Source organism: Aplysia californica, unplaced genomic scaffold (genome assembly GCF_000002075.1).
Source record: "Aplysia californica isolate F4 #8 unplaced genomic scaffold, AplCal3.0 scaffold00033, whole genome shotgun sequence".
Taxonomy (NCBI): domain Eukaryota; kingdom Metazoa; phylum Mollusca; class Gastropoda; order Aplysiida; family Aplysiidae; genus Aplysia; species Aplysia californica.
Genome location: NW_004797303.1, coordinates 996,575 through 1,012,539, shown reverse-complemented (window position 1 = coordinate 1,012,539; position 15,965 = coordinate 996,575). Strand labels below are relative to the sequence as shown.

Here is a 15,965-nt window from a genome sequence, read left to right as displayed (position 1 = left end):
TATGGAGTTATTAGTATAGCCTTAAAAAATGTTTATTTGCTTTGACTTTGGATGAGAGAAATATCCAGGTGTTATGAAAAGAAGTCGGGGTATGTGCTATTGCGGGAAGTTGGGGTCACTTAGTGTGTAATGAAATATTAGTGAGAAAATTCGGCCAAAGTTTGGTGACTTCCGAAATGTTTCAGAGTCCTTGAAAACGGCAGATTTACATTTTGTGTGCCTTTGATCAACGGTTTTGTTTGAGTAAAATTCACTCAAATCTGTGTTTAAGAGAACACGAAAGGTATTGAGTTAAAGGAACAATCGATACCAATAGCCGAAAGGACGTAAGATATATATTTCTTTGATTTCATTATTTCGACGAGCGCGTGATTTCACCACGGTGCCACATAATTTCATTGAGTATCTCAGTCATTCTCCTCGTATGAGGTATTCTACTCTGCCCGGGTTGCTCCTGACAGGTATTATAGAAGCAGCCCGCCTCCTAAACGCCTGCTTGGCGTTGTGTGAGCTCTTAAACTTTTCGGTACCTTAGAATTACACAGTTCTTTCTGCTCAGTACATAGTTTAGAGAAATTCGCGTACACAATTTTGCGTTTCACAATATGTCAAGCATTCTTTATTGCAATTCTTTGAATATCTTTGAATATAATATAACAACTCCAAGTGACCTTACGATTTTGATAGAACAGATCGATAGAACCAAGGACTACTATACTCATATAGTATAGTAGTCCTTGGATAGAACATAATTTGGTTTCTGACCTCATGGCAGATAGAGCTTTGTAATTCTAAGTAGCGATCTACCCTCAATCACTTGTGGTCACTAAATTCGTTTTAACTTGAGGGGCATTTTACGGCGTTTGTGGAGTAAAGGTTAGGCGCTTCGCCGTCGCACGCAGAAGACCCAAGTTCAGTTCCCAAGTGGGATCATTTTTATCAAGTGTCTGATCGGTCTTTCTGTTGGGATGTCGTATCCCTCTCAGCCAGTCAGTGTCGAAGTCTACCTCCTGAACGATCTAACATTGTGTTAATAGCATGGAGGTTAAAACTCCAACGAGTATATCTGATGTGTCCATCCGAAATGTTGATTTCTTCTTTGTTGTTATTAATTTGGTTTTGTTTCGGTATTTTGTGTGTGCGTTTTTGTTTGTTTATTTGTTGTTGTTTTTTTAATTGTTTTTGTTGTTGTTGTTGTCTTTGGGTTTTTTCTGTGGGCTCCATTGGGTGTGTATGCTTGAGATAAGCTATTCCTTTCTGCAAACAAAAGAAGCATTTTCCCTGGCCATGGTCTCTGAAGCATTCAGCACGCCGCTTGGAAAAAGAACAACATTCTTTGTTTGTCTTCGTCTGCTCCACAGATTCTATTAATATCATGCACGCGATGGATGGAAGTGTTTTGAACTGATCTGTAGAGAAATGATCCATTTCGTTCTTCCGTTCTGTTGGGGATTATTTTTTTATGAACTTTCGAAGCGCTGATTCCAGATAATATGGGTGGAAATGGAGGTGGTGTTGTTTCAGCTGAAAAGAGTCAATCAGGGTTTCACTTGAAGAAACATTGTTCATACCATCAAAAAATGTAGAGTAAAGCTTCATATTAATATGTGAAAGGAGCGCATAATCCTATAATGGCATAATAGCGCGAACAGAGACGTCGGGTTTTAATTCAAAGGGCAGAATGGGTCTTTCAGCAGACTAGAATGCTGAATTTTTGTTATACAATTAAAGGGTGGTCGATATTTTCAACAGACTAGAATAGGCCCATAGCGTATTATGTATTCAAAGACTGAGAATATTTCTCGAAAGACTAGAATGGGTCTTGATTTTCAGTTTGTTATACATTTAAAGGGTGGTCAATATTTCTCTACAGACTAGAGTAGGCCCACAGTTTTATCATATTATATTCAAAGGCAGAGGAGACTTCTTAACAGATTAGAATGTACCTTCAGTTTATTATACAATTTAAGTGTGGCCGAGATTTCTCAACAGACTACAATAGGACTATAGTTTGTTATACAGTTAAAGGGTGGTCAATATTTTTCAACACACTAGAATGGGCCTGCAGTTTATTATATATTTAAAGGGCAGAGAAGTTTTCTCAACAAGCTAGAACAGGCCTACAGTTTGATATACAATTTTTAAAAAGTAATTAAAAGTTGCCAAGATTTTTTCAACAGAATAGAATATCCCTACGCTTGGTTAGATTATGTCCAAAGGGTTGTCAAAATTTCTCAACAAACTAGAATAGACATGCAGATTATATTAAACTTGTTTTTTAATGGTGAAATGGTATCGATTGAACGCCCTTATCAATGCTGTTATGTTACTTAAGAAGCGGGACCTCCGAATTTAACGTCCAGCCCCGAAACGACCGCGCCAAATGGGAATTTCGTGTAAAGTTTCTTTCACAAGGACATAACGTCGGACCGAGGTGAGGCTCGAACCCCCGAACTCACTGTCTCACGATTACGAATACAGTAGCCAAACCACGAGACTACCGACGCCACTACACATTCAAATGGCAGAGAAGATTTCTCAGCAAACTAGAACAGACCCACAGAAGTGTCGTTTTTAAGCATTCAAAATGCAGAGATGTTTTCTCAACAGACTAATACAGGCCCACAGTTTGTTATATATTAATGACCAAGAGGTACCGAGGGTAGTTTCCCTGTGCAAACTCTTGTATAGTAAGATCACTCAGTAAGTTGGTGTTGCCTGAATACGAACTATAAAACAGTAGCTACAAAGGGGTAAACAAAAAAAACAACAACAAAACAACATACAAAAGAAAACACCGAATGACAAGCACAAAACATACAAATTTATCTAAAAATGCCCCCCCCCCCCCCCCCCAAAAAAAAAAAAAAAAAAAAAAAAAAAATTTTAAATTAATTAATAAATTAATTAATAAATAAATAAATAATTTTTTTAAACTTTGGACGTTGGTCGCCAAGGAGGGACAGACAGACAGACAGACAGACAGACAGACAGACAGACAGACAGACAGACAGACAGACAGACAGACAGACAGACAGACAGACAGACAGACAGACAGACAAAGGACTCAGAAAGAGAGAGAGAGAGAAAAAGAGAGAGAGAGAGAGAGAGAGAGAGAGAGAGAGAGAGAGAGAGAGAGAGAGAGAGAGAGAGAGTTGAAGAAAGACTATACTGGAGATTTTTAAGGTACAAAATGTTGATTGTGTAAACATCTAGTCTTTTGATCTTTTATGCTTTACCTTTAACGAGAGTAGTACAAAACAACATACAAGGTAAATATAGTAGGCCAATTTCTTTATTTCGCCGATCGCTTTACCTTTATGTTTTGTGCTTGTCATTCGGTGTTTTCTTTTGTATGTTGTATTGGTCATTCTAAAAAGTACTCAAGTTATAAACACAACATTTTGGCACTTCAATGAGTATTCACAGAGCTTAAGTCAACAACAACAAAATACCAACAACAAAAGAAAGAAGAAAAATGGACAATATCTTGACCTCTTAACAGTCTTTTCCTATTCTATGTTTATTTTAGGGACGTTTAGGCCTGTATTTATCAAAAGCAGCCTCATCACTTTGACCATTGTCACCGAAAAGAGATGAGAATAGGTTGGACTCAACATCAGAGAAAGCGATCCCTGAGCGTTCTCCGTGCGCCTTTGTTGTTGTTAGGACATTTAACTTTTTGTTTTGCTTTAATAGTGTTTTACGGTGCTCGCAACTGTATAAGGTCATATGAACGCCTTGGGGTGGATGTCAACAGAGACGTCTTTACAGAAAATCAGGCTTACTCTGCTCACCTCTCTAGCCTCAACAGCACAAAGTCTGCTTCGACTATCAAGGCACTCCGGAAATAGCAGTTAACAAGAGAGTGACATATATACAAAAAAGCAGCAGGTCCCTCTACGTTGTTCCGACACAGTATGAGCATGACATTGAGAAATCAGCCCGTTTACAATTCTACTGTGCATAAGAACATGTTAATATCCGCCCTTGGGAATGGCTTAGAGACACTTCAGTCAGCGGCATTGCCCTGGGCGGGGGTGGGGGGGGGGGTGGGGGGGGGGGTGGGGGAGGACATTCAACGTCAGAGGGCTCTCGTGGTCTAGACTTTATGGTGTTTGCCCTTCATTCAAAAGTTCCTGGGTTTGAAAAATGTCAGCAACGGAAACATTTTTCTCTCTAAAATTTTCTCCTTCCATCTTCACCTCCTTTTCTGCTCTTTAACCATGTTTTGTCATTTGCCTTCGTCTCCACTTTCTGTTAAATAATTTTTGTAGAAAAAGAAGTTACACCAATTACCCCCCCCCCCCCCCCCACACACACACACACATAAACACACACATACACTAACACACAGATAAATAAATAAATGCATAAATAAATAAATAAATAAGTAAATGGATAATACATTGATCAATTATTTAATCAATTAATCAATCAATTTTAAAAACAACAACAAAGAAAACAGTCAAACAAATGATAAAACAACACAGACAAAAGAAACAGAAAAAAAACCAAAAAAAAAAACAATCAAGATTTTATTTTTCTCTTTTAAATTGACATTCTTGCATTGTACAAGCGAATTGATCTAAACAATAATTGTATCAATGGAAGCAACATACTTATGTTCCAGTCATTGAAACTGGTGTGAGTGCACTGAGGATTACGTTATGAAGCCGCGTTCTGTGTATTTTTGAAAAGATTGTTCACTGTAGGCAGAGCACAGGAAACTTGAGAACTCACACGGTATGCTTCTAGCCTTGTGCCATAAAAATGATAACAATGATAATGATAATAATAATAATAATAATAATAATGATGATAATAATAATAATAATAATAATAATAATAATAATAATAATTAATAATAATAATAATAATAATAACAATAATAATAATAACAATAAGGATGATGATAATGATAATGATAATGATAATGATAATGATAAAAATGATAATAATAGATAACAGATAATAACAGGTTGTATTCATATAATGGTGTTCTATCCCAGACGAGTATAAGCTCTGATTGCTTTACATCAATCACATGATCACCAAAAGTACTAAAATGTAATCTACGAATAAAATACTGCCTGTAGGTTTTTAGCTTGGTAAAATACAAGCTGGGCCCCCTTTCGATGAGAGGAATGATGGGTGCATAAACATCAACTGAAAGTCATTGGCCTACTATATTTACCTTCTACTGGAATGGTGCTATATATCTTGACTGATGCAAAAAAAGTAGAAGGTCTAGATCTAGATCTATACTCTCAAAACAAAATGCACCTAGCAAAATATCACTTCCGCTCCGGTTTTTCTAAAATTACAGAGACAGAAACATCGGCCCACAAAAGCGATCGGCGAAATAAAGAAATTTAGCTTTTTGCAGCAAAACTGTCTCAAAACTGAAAAAACGAAGGGCGTCATGATCTGGAGAATATTTTAAAGAATCTTTTGGTGAAAACTGCATGTCGATCGATGCAGTTATTAAAAAGCTTTTTGAATAGCAAAATTCGGCCACCACAAATAGATAATAGACTATCTGAACGCTTCCCACCCTGTAAAATATTATCTGTATTGGTATGCTTTTATTTTTGTAAAATACTCTCTGTACCATTTTAAGCTTTTAAAAATTGTATTATATATAATTCTTCTTATACAATCTGTACGCTTCTAGCTTTGTAGAATACTACAAATAGATTACTTGCTTTGTCAATGTAGGTAAGAGGACTTGACCACCATAATAACAAGGAGAAGAGGGAGATGGTTTGGGCATGTTCTGAGAAGAGAACCAGACTCTCTTGTAAAGATTGTCCTCCACTGGACACCCGAAGGACATCGCAAAAGGGGCAGACCCAAAGTGACCTGGAGACCAACAGTAGAGTCTGAAATGAAGTCCAGAAACCATTTGTGGGGAGGGGGCGTTGACCAAGATGGCCCAAAACAGATAGAGCTGGAGATCCTTTGTTGCTGCCCTAAACGCCAGATGGCGTGACGGGCTGTAAGTGAGTTAGGCTCTCGGACTCGCAACCGTAAGGTCGTGGGTTCGAATCCCGTCAGGGACCCGACGTTGTGTCCTTGGGAACGGCACTTTGCACGAATTTTCCTCACTTCACCCAGGTGGGAATGGGTACCCTGGTATAGACAGCGAAAGTTCTTGTCAATTTGTTAGTGTTTGAGCGCTTAATCAGCTGCTTGCACTGTATGCTTCCCAGGAAGGTGAGAATGTTTCGGAGTGTTCTATGGTCTGCTGGGGTAATAATATAGTGTAAAGCGCATAGAGCCTGCTGTTGAGCGGGGATTTGCGCTATACAAATGCTATCTATTATTATTATTAAGTTTGTCAATAGATACTATCTGTACATTTCATATGTACACTTACAATACTGTCTCAACTCTTCTATCTTTGTAAAAATGCTCGCTGTACTCTTATAGCCTTGTAAATTAATGTCTGTACACTTTTGATACTACCAGGACGCTTCTAGCAATGTAAGATACTATCCGTACACTTAGATCTTTCAAATAAGAAGCTGCTCTGTAAACTTCTAACTCTGTAAGTAACTAGCTACATCTTTCAGCGTCGTATATTACACTGTGTAGACTTCTAGCTTTGTAAATAACTTTTGACCTTGTAAAAGGCTATGTGTACATTTTTTCTTCTTGCTTTGTAAAATACTATATTCTGTAAGCCTCTATGTTTGTAAATAATTTGCTGCATCTTCTAGCCTTGTAAGCATCTACGTTTGTAAAAAATAAAAAATAGCTATGTCTTTTAGCCTTGTAAAAATACTATCATTATGCTTCTAGGTTTATAAGTAACTAATCGTATCTTTTAGCCTTGTAAAATACTATCTGTAAGCTTATTCTTCTAACTTTGTACAAAACTATCTATAAGCTTTTATCTTTGTAAAATACTACCTATGCGCTTCAAGCCTCATAAAATACAATATTAATTATACTAGCTTCTAAGTTTGTAAATAACTAGCTGTATCTTTTAGCCTTGTAAAATACTAGCTGTAAGCTTCTTTTTCTAGCTTTGTAAAATACAATTTAATATCCTCGTCTAGGTTTGTAACCCCCCAGCTTGGACTGTAGCCTTGATATAATAGAAGGCAGTCACCAAGTCGGGGATGACGATGGCGCAGAAGACCAGAGACAACATGACGATGGCCCCAGACCCTGTAGACACGCTGGACTTCCGTTCATCAGGTGCTGACGTCCGTTTTCTCACGGTAGACGAGAGGTGGGTGTGGTCCACACTCAAATTCCGTTCAATTTCTGACGTCACTAGGTGTATTTCTTGCCTAGAGATTTCCACTGTGGTCGAATTGGCAATGCACATACATTTACAGAGTGAGTTGTATGGAATGGCGGTCAGGTTCTCTGCTGTGCTCACAGTCCAATCTTGCCTGATGTCGCCTGCGAGACAACGGTATTCGCCCTCATCTTTTTTCTCGAAGTTTAAGATCTTATACGTGGGTTCAGTTCCTTCCCCGAATGTGACGCCATCCCTCTGCCAGCGGAACCTGAGATGCACGGGGTTATGAGATTGACAAGAAAGTTTTACCAAAGTTCCTTCTGGAACATTCGTTAGAGATGACGTCAGTCTGGGTCTGGTACTTTCCTCAATTGTGACGTTGTTGCTTTCTGCTGACTTCACATCTCCTATCTTTGAGAAACACATATAGTTTCCGGCATAAACAGATGTGAAATTAAGCAACTCAAACGTCTCAGATAAGGTCATACTGGTGGTCAAACTCTGGGGTGTTTTCCAGAGGAAATGTTCAACTGGGTCAGGGCTCTTACACGTGAGTTCCACGTCACTACCGTTCACTACTTGGAGAGTTTTTCTTGGCGTGTCTCCGGCCACTCTGGGCAACGTGTAGACAGACAACTCCGGAGTTGTTAGAAAAAACTGGAGAAGTATGTCATTACTTTCTGGGGATAGCAGCTGTGACGTCGTGTTCTGAACTTGACAGGTGTACGAGGCAGAGTCTCCGGGAAAGAAACTGACGATGTGGAGATCCGGCTGTGCTTGTTTAATAAATACCAAACCGTTTTTTTTCCACAAAAAAAGAAAGTCGTTGCCATCTATCGATGTGGTACAGTTCAAGGTCACACTCTCTCCGGCTGGCACGGGAAGGCCACGTGTTACGTTAAGTGTGGGCTGGTCGGGAGGAAAAGATCCTACCAATGAAATGCCATTGCTCAGAGCCGACTCCACTCCATCTACCGTCACAGTACATCGGTAACTAGCATCCTCCAAAAAGACGGCGTGAGATATCATTAAAATGGTTTGGTTCTGATCAGTGAAATACAATCCGGCTTTGTACCATGTAAACTTGCTGGGAAACCCCGGGCCAGTGTAAGTACAATACATCGTCACGTCAGAGCCTTGTAGAAAGACCCCGAGGTCTCCCGAGGCTGTAGGAGTGGGGGGAATGTTCACACAGGAATAGCCCGTGCCCAGATCATTACGACACTTCTGTGTGCTCACGTGGCATGTATGTGTGCCCGTCTCACACTCGTCCACGTCCTCGCACAGATGACGGTATTCTGTCGTACAACAATCCGTTTGTAAGAAGACGAGATCGTTAGGCACTCTGGGTTTTACCATCGAGACACACTGGTCCGCACAGCGGGGCACGGCGCCGTAGTAATGAATAGTTTGAGAAAATGTCGGCCAGTTTGATGCGCCCAATAAGTCTCCTTGAGCCCAGGTGAACTGAGCGTGTTGATTCTGTTGAGAAAAGTGAAAGAGAATCACAACTTCGCAAGAGAGATTTAACAGAAACCATCAGTAATTATTGCACACCCTCGCAGACAAGAATGCGAGGTGCCAAACAAAGGACAATAATTCTAAAGTTTATTTTTTATGTCAACCAAAATGTTCACACCATTTTTATGGTTTTCCACATAAGTACTTCTAAAACGTACTATATTATTCTCCACCGCAGCACACTATGGATGTGAAGCATAGATCACCAATGAACAAGATACAAAAAGAATTACAGCTTTCGAAGTTAAGTACAGAAGAACCTCTATATTATCGTTAAAATGGTGAGATGGTAGGGCTTTAACGCCTCTATCAACACTGTTAGGATATCAAAGAGGCGGGACCCCCGAGTTTAACGTCCATCTCCGAAAGGACCCAGCCAAATGGGAAATTCGTGTAAAGTGCCTTTCCCAAGGACACGACGTCAGAACTATCTAGGCTACTGACGCCATTAGAATATCGCTGAGACAGAAAGCAAAGAATGAAGTAAGGATCAGAATAATGGGGAAAGAAACGCCAACATTTCTCGAGAACATAATGAAACTGAAACTGAACTACTCTATGCATAATATCAAACGTCATGCTTCACTTGAGAAACATATCATGTGTTACGACACGAGGGAATCAGGCACTCGTCAATTTTTTTTAGCATGTGGAGTAATGGGTGTTATCTTAAAGATTGTTAACGTATCTTGTGTCAAACATGCAAGCATTATACACGTAACGTTTAACTGTCAACATAACAAAACAAGAATTCATTGTAGACACCAATAGATACATCGCTACCTTAGAATTACGAAGTTCCTTCTTACAGTTTTGGTCGTTTCGAGTTACTAAAAACATGAGGTCAAAAAGCAACTGATCTATCTGCCCCATCGAAACTGTAGGATTATTCTGAGTCGTTATCAGGATGTTCAAAGAACTGCTTTCGAAAAGGTTTGACATGTTGAGAAAGAATATTTTTACGTAAATATTCTCAACAAAGTAAGTACTGAGCAGATAGAACTTTGTAATTCTGAGATAGCGACATAAAGAATTTATTACGTGAGTTGTGGAGTAAGATCATGATTTATCCTTCGAGTGAAATTGCCAAGTTGTAAACACGAGTTTCAAAGAGTGATTACAACTGGCAATTTCACAAGTAGGATCAAAAGATCAAGCGTACCAACAAACTTCAAATGACCAGTGAATTGGACAAGAGATTCCATTCTAGAGTCTCACATGAAAACATTTGGAAGTGCCTATTTGCAACGCAGCGTTGCGGTTAGCGCCAGTGCTAAACAAAATGCCGTTTGTTATATGAAGCTTAATCTACCTTTCGTTGTTGGAAGTTCTGATGGCCAAAGGGAGAGCGCGTCTGCGTTTGAAGCCAGACCATTATTTTAAGAGCGTGGGTTCGAATCCCGGTCCTGGAAATGATTTTTTTGCTTCGTTTTGTATTGTTTTTTGTTGGGTTTTTTGGCTCCTCTTCTCGACTGACCAACAAATTTCCCCCACAATTATAACTTTTTGCTTTGTAGTTTTTTAAAAGTAGGCCTAGCGATGAAGCACGCACATTCTGGTTTTGCCCCCAGGAGGAGCTCTGTACAAAGTAGGCCTTAGTGTAGCCTATACTTTTCCTTTCACCAATTTAGGTCTGGTTAAAGTTCAATAGTGGCTTTCCTTGGTCTGTGAGTCTAATTTTTTATTTTTTAGTTTAGGCTTAGGAGAAGAAAAAAAAACCCATCCGGGACCGGGATTCGAAGCCATGCATGGAACCACTGAACATTAGACTAAGAGAACGTAGACAGCTTGTATACATTCTCTAGGCTTAACTTAAAGTAAATATTTTTAGGTAGATCTCTTGTATGACGACACTGCGGACAGGAAATACTGCTTATACCGAGTTGCACCGTCTTGTTATTGTTATCCAAGCGTCTTTCGATTAACTTGCTCAAACTCAAACTCAAATGATTATAATGAATATGAGAGATGAACAAGACTACGTCTAGTCTACTTTGTACAAACAATGTCAGAAACAATTGTTAGATCTAATCGAGATCTAGATCTACTCAATATTGATCGGAATAAAAAAAACGTCATTTAAAAAAGTAGTCAAATCCTATGAGGTTTATCAAGAAACTGAGAAAACGTCCACAATTCAAGCAGAGCTACAATATATTATCTAGAAACGATGGCTACTAGATCTAAATCTAGTACTGGAGTTTCAAATTGCATGGGACTGGGAGCTACTTAGAACGCAGCGTTTCAAAAAGCGCCTGCCAAAACATTTTCATACCCGTCGGAATCAGATTGAGAATTGGAAAAAATCTGGATTATTTTTCTTTAATTTTAAACAGGCTAATTTATAAGTCGTGCTATCCGTATGTCGTCTCCCTCCACAAAACAAACCCCAAACAAAACTATCATAACGTAAATATAAGCAAAGTGATCAGAAAACTTACCATTCAAAAGTTGAAAGAACCTGCATAAATATGGCATGCTGTCATTAGAATAGAGATGACTTTGATGTTTATTTTAAACTGCGTTCCCAAAACTAACCAAAGACAAGGAGTTAGATATTATTTTAGTGAGGTCAAAAATTGTTGTGCAACTTATCCTCAAATATCTCTTTAACGTGTAAATCAATGTCGTCCATACTTTGCATAGCAGTTTGTATCAATTTGTCCTGAATAAATAAATTTTTCCACAACAATTGGGGGCTGATTAAAAACACTTTTCTTCATAAATTTTTATATAAAATACTTGAAATCTCTGTCACACGTAAAATGGTATTGTTCACAGCACTTCCCGCTTCTCACATACATTTTGATTACGCATATGGATTACGTTGCAGCTCATCAATGACAATTTTTACTTGGAAAACTTGTTACAAGGAATTATTGTTATACTGAACACATTTTGCACTAATATCTCCCAAAAACATGCGTTCAATAAGCATAATGTCCCGAGTAGAAAAATCTGACGGACTTGCTATTAATAGCAATACATGTATTACCCCAACTGTAAACATTTAAAAATCTGAAAAAAACACCCACTTGGATTTTTAATTAGTATTTATTAAGGAATTTTCAAGAATGCAGCTTGCAGGTGTTTATAAAAATGTTGATCTGTTAAGACAAACTGATACAAGTCACTGTGCAAAAATTGGAGAACCTATGTTCGATAGTTGAGGAGATATTTAAAAATAAGTAGCACCACGAATTTTTTATTCTAGATCTAGCGCACTGGCATTGCATTAGATCTACATTGGTCAAAGATCAAAAAAGGCTTTTTAGCAACAAAAATTGTCAATTTATTTGGAATCTGATGTGGTGATTCCAAATATGGAGTTAGTTTTTGTCTATCAGGTCAGGTTTTTGCAGAATTCACATAAATCTTTTCGATTTCTGATATTCTTGATTTTATAAGGGAGGGGGGGAGAGAGAGAGAGAGAGAGAGAGAGAGTTAGGGGGGGGGGTGTGATAAGAGTATCAAAATAGCACGGGAAGTAACTGTTATTATTTCCAAAAAAAGTCATTAATTAAACAAGAGTGTTATACTCGTATTGTTGAAGAATCATATTTTCCCGTTATATATAGTCTTAAAGTTTAATTTTCTTTCATTCATATAGTTTATTGTTTAGTATATCATGTAGTGATAGAATTAATTTAAACGGAAATTCGAAAGGCAATGCAAGTTAGCTAAACAGTGGAGGTTTTTTGTTTGATAAAGTGACTATCAAATTTCAAAACTGTTAATTTGATGATCATTTATTCAAGCTGATATATAGGCCTAGATCTAGATCTAGATTCTAGATCTACGTGGTTTCGCTCTTCAGTAGTGTTGTTGTAGATCTCATTTGGAGAATTGAAATTTAGTGTCCACAGTCCATACACAAACTGTGTTTATCTGTTGTGCTGCTACAATGTCTGGGTGGAAAAAGCAATTCCTAAACGTCAGTTGGGCTAATTAAGTTAAAGGGGGGCAGTTTAGCTGCACATGACAAGTTACATTATTATGATGACCCATTAGAACAATGGTTATTTTATTCGAGAAAAAGATGTTACTTAATGAACTGAACGTAAACAGCACCATACTCTGACGTAATCCCGGTTCATAATGATGCCCATTATTTGAAACAAAATTAAGGGCAACGTAGAAAGATTTGCACTACTCGACTATAAGGGATAGCGAGACTGGGAGACTAGACGTGTTTGAGTGCCCATTGCCCATTTTCCGGGGTGAACGCGCTTCGCAAGGAAGTTTTTCAGTTTTTACTAGGCTAGGCCTACTTTGCTTAAGGCCTATAGAGAGATAGAAGTAGAAGGCGAATATATAATTCTTATATTTCACATGATATATTCCACCGGAAGTGCAAAGCTAAAACAGCTCCAAATATGGCATAAAATAATATAAAACATAATAATAATATCATGTTATACACTTTTAGAACATACCTTGGAAGTTTTAAGCCATACTCTGAAAATGGGGTCTCCGAGCTTTTCTACAGTTCCCTTCAATGCCTGGTACTCGGTCTCGTTCTGAATGGCCACGCCCTGGACAGTAGGTCCGGCGCACACAGATAGGCTGTCCTCATACTTAGCCACCCCCCTGGACACTAGGTATGTCTGGCCCCCGACCTGGAGGGTTTCAAACGTGGCACACACGCTTCTGGGCCTGAGCACTGTGGGTAAGGGGGAGGAAGTGAAACGAAGAAAAAAGGGTGAGTGTTGAAATGACTTTTAGTTTCAGTGTTTCTTCTTTCTTTTTTCATTACCTTTTCAGGACAGGGGACCTTTATTTATTTTTTTTCACTTCGGTTCTTTATCTGTTTGTTTTTTCTTGCTTTTAGAAGACATGACTCATCGTCACTGTGAGTGGAGAAGTAAAAAGAAGAAAGGGTAAGAGTTGGAATGTTTGGGTTTTTTTCATATTTCTTCTTTCTTTTTACATTACCATTTTAGGCAAAGGAAGGTTTTTTGTTTTTGTTTGGTTTTTTGGAGGGTGGGTTGTTGTTGGGTTTTTTTTTATTGTTGTGTTGTTGCTGGGAAGGGTGGGAGTGGGGCTCTTTTCCTGTTTCTGTGTTTTTTTTAAAGACGAAAAGGAAATGGCTCATCATCACTGAGTGTGATGAAGTAAAAAGGAGAAAGGGTAAATGTTAAAACAAGTTTTGATTGAGCATTTCTTTCTTCTTTTTTATTAATTTTTTTTCGGAAAAGGGCAGTGAGGTGGGAAGGGGGGGGGTCCTTTGTTTGTTTTTTCCTGTCTGTGCTTTTAAAAGAAATGTTTCATGGTCACTGTGAGTTCAGAAGTAAAAACGAAGAAAGAGCCATTTATGACAATATATCTTTTGATTTCATTTTTTAAAGTACTTTTTTTTTGGGAAAAGGGAGATCGGTTGGGACGGGGCAGGGGAGGGGGTCCTTGGGTTTTCTTTTTCCAGCCTTTGTTTAAAAAGAAATGTTTTATCATTACTCTGAGGGAAAAAATAAAAGAATAACATGTAAGTGTTGAAATGACTTTTAATTTCGCTTTTCCTTCCATTTTTTAAATTACTTTTTTTAAAGAAAAAAAGGGAGGAGTGGGGGAAGAGGGGCCCCTTGGGTTGTTGTTTTTCTGTCTTTGTTTAAAAAAGAATCGTTCATCATTTGGGGGTGGGACAGTGAGCAAAGAATGATGTATTGAACGGATCATCAGCTTCTTAGTTAACTTGAATTCTCTTTTGGGGAATTTGCCAAGATAGAGCAGTCTTTTTTAAGGGGTAGGAGTTTGTTGGGTGTGGAAGAGAGGGGGGGGGGCGGTTTAGGACCCCTATATTTTTGGATCCGAAAAGCACACCATTAAAATTAACTGAAAACTCCACGGGAGATACGGGCACAGATATAAAATAGAAATCACAAGAACGTCAGTCTTTAAACCTTATGGCCTCACATTTTCATTTGTTTTTGACTGAAAGTTTAATATGTTATGATTATTTTTTCCATTGTAATTATCAATTAAAAATAATAATAAGAAACTAAAATTTAAAGAAAAATGAAAGTAGTTTTGAGTGTGCAAGCTTTTGAAACGGATATCCTCACAATGTTCATTTTCTGACATTGCTTGTTTATCCCATGGGCTCGGTAACTGTTGTAATATGCGAGACAGCGTGGTGGAATAGGCTCTCGTCAAAATAATCCAAGGGAAGAAACTTGCATTTTTCCGCAGGTTTGTGGATTTTTATCAAATTTTTGTTTTTTTGGCTCAACTCCTTTCATGCCAATTAAAGAACTCATTTCTATGAGGATTTTTCAGAAAAGCGTTGATTAAAGGCACAAAAATGTGGATTTGCAGTTTCCACGGACTCTTAAGCTTAGGAAATAACTAATCTTTGGCTGCCATTTTCTCACTAATTTTACCTCTGAAAACAGGTGATCCCCATCCCCTTCTTTCGCAAATATCTTGACTTGTATCCTATATAAATGGATGTTTTTTCATCTAAATAAAAGACCAGTGAACAAGCTCCAAGAGGATACCAATAACTCCACCACGCTGCCTCACATATTATTATATCATTTATACACCTTCTTACTTACTAGTTCCCCATTACGTCGGGTATAAGAGGCAGGGGGACAGAACCCTCACAATAGTGCAGGTATTTACTTACATTTTATGACTAATTCCCTTGAATTATCGTTCGTTCAATCTTTTGATGGCTTAATAATCTTTTCTCGATTGCGGCCGGAAACAGCGACTTCTGGCGTCATTTTTAAAGGGGAACAGCGGCCATGGAACAGCCAGGCATACTTTACTTCTTTCTTACAGTACAATTTAAATTGGTGTGATCGTTAGTTATTTCATTGGCTTGAGAGTCCTTGGAAATTGAAAGTTTACATTTTTTCTTAGCCTTTAATCAACGTTTTTCAGTTTTTAAAAATCGACACAGTAATGTGTTCTTTAATGGGCATGAGAGGTTGACTGACAACGTTGCGGAATGGACAGACGCTCGAAAAAAACGGGGAAAAGTGGATACATCTGACGAGGCTCTCTATTACAGAGCGCCCCAACGATCCTCGTGGATTATGGGATCAGTAAGCAGTAATCGTTTACAGTATGAAATACAGCTAAACTAACTTTACATATAGTCTTGATTTTCAATAGCTGTGCGCTCACCCTCTGCTATAGCGAAGTGGCGTTGGTGGCCTAGTGATTAGGCTACCGGACTCCA

The 15,965-nt window shown here is 38.3% G+C and overlaps 1 protein-coding gene across 1 annotated transcript; it reads right to left on the bottom strand.

The window, feature by feature from the left end:
- Positions 1–6,341: 6,341 nt before the first annotated feature.
- LOC106014190 (hemicentin-1) lies at positions 6,342–9,047 on the bottom strand. Its single transcript, XM_013091335.2, has one exon. It carries the CDS (start codon positions 8,615–8,617, stop codon positions 7,064–7,066), a length of 1,554 nt encoding a protein of 517 aa, XP_012946789.1. The 5' UTR covers positions 8,618–9,047; the 3' UTR covers positions 6,342–7,063.
- Positions 9,048–15,965: the final 6,918 nt, after the last annotated feature.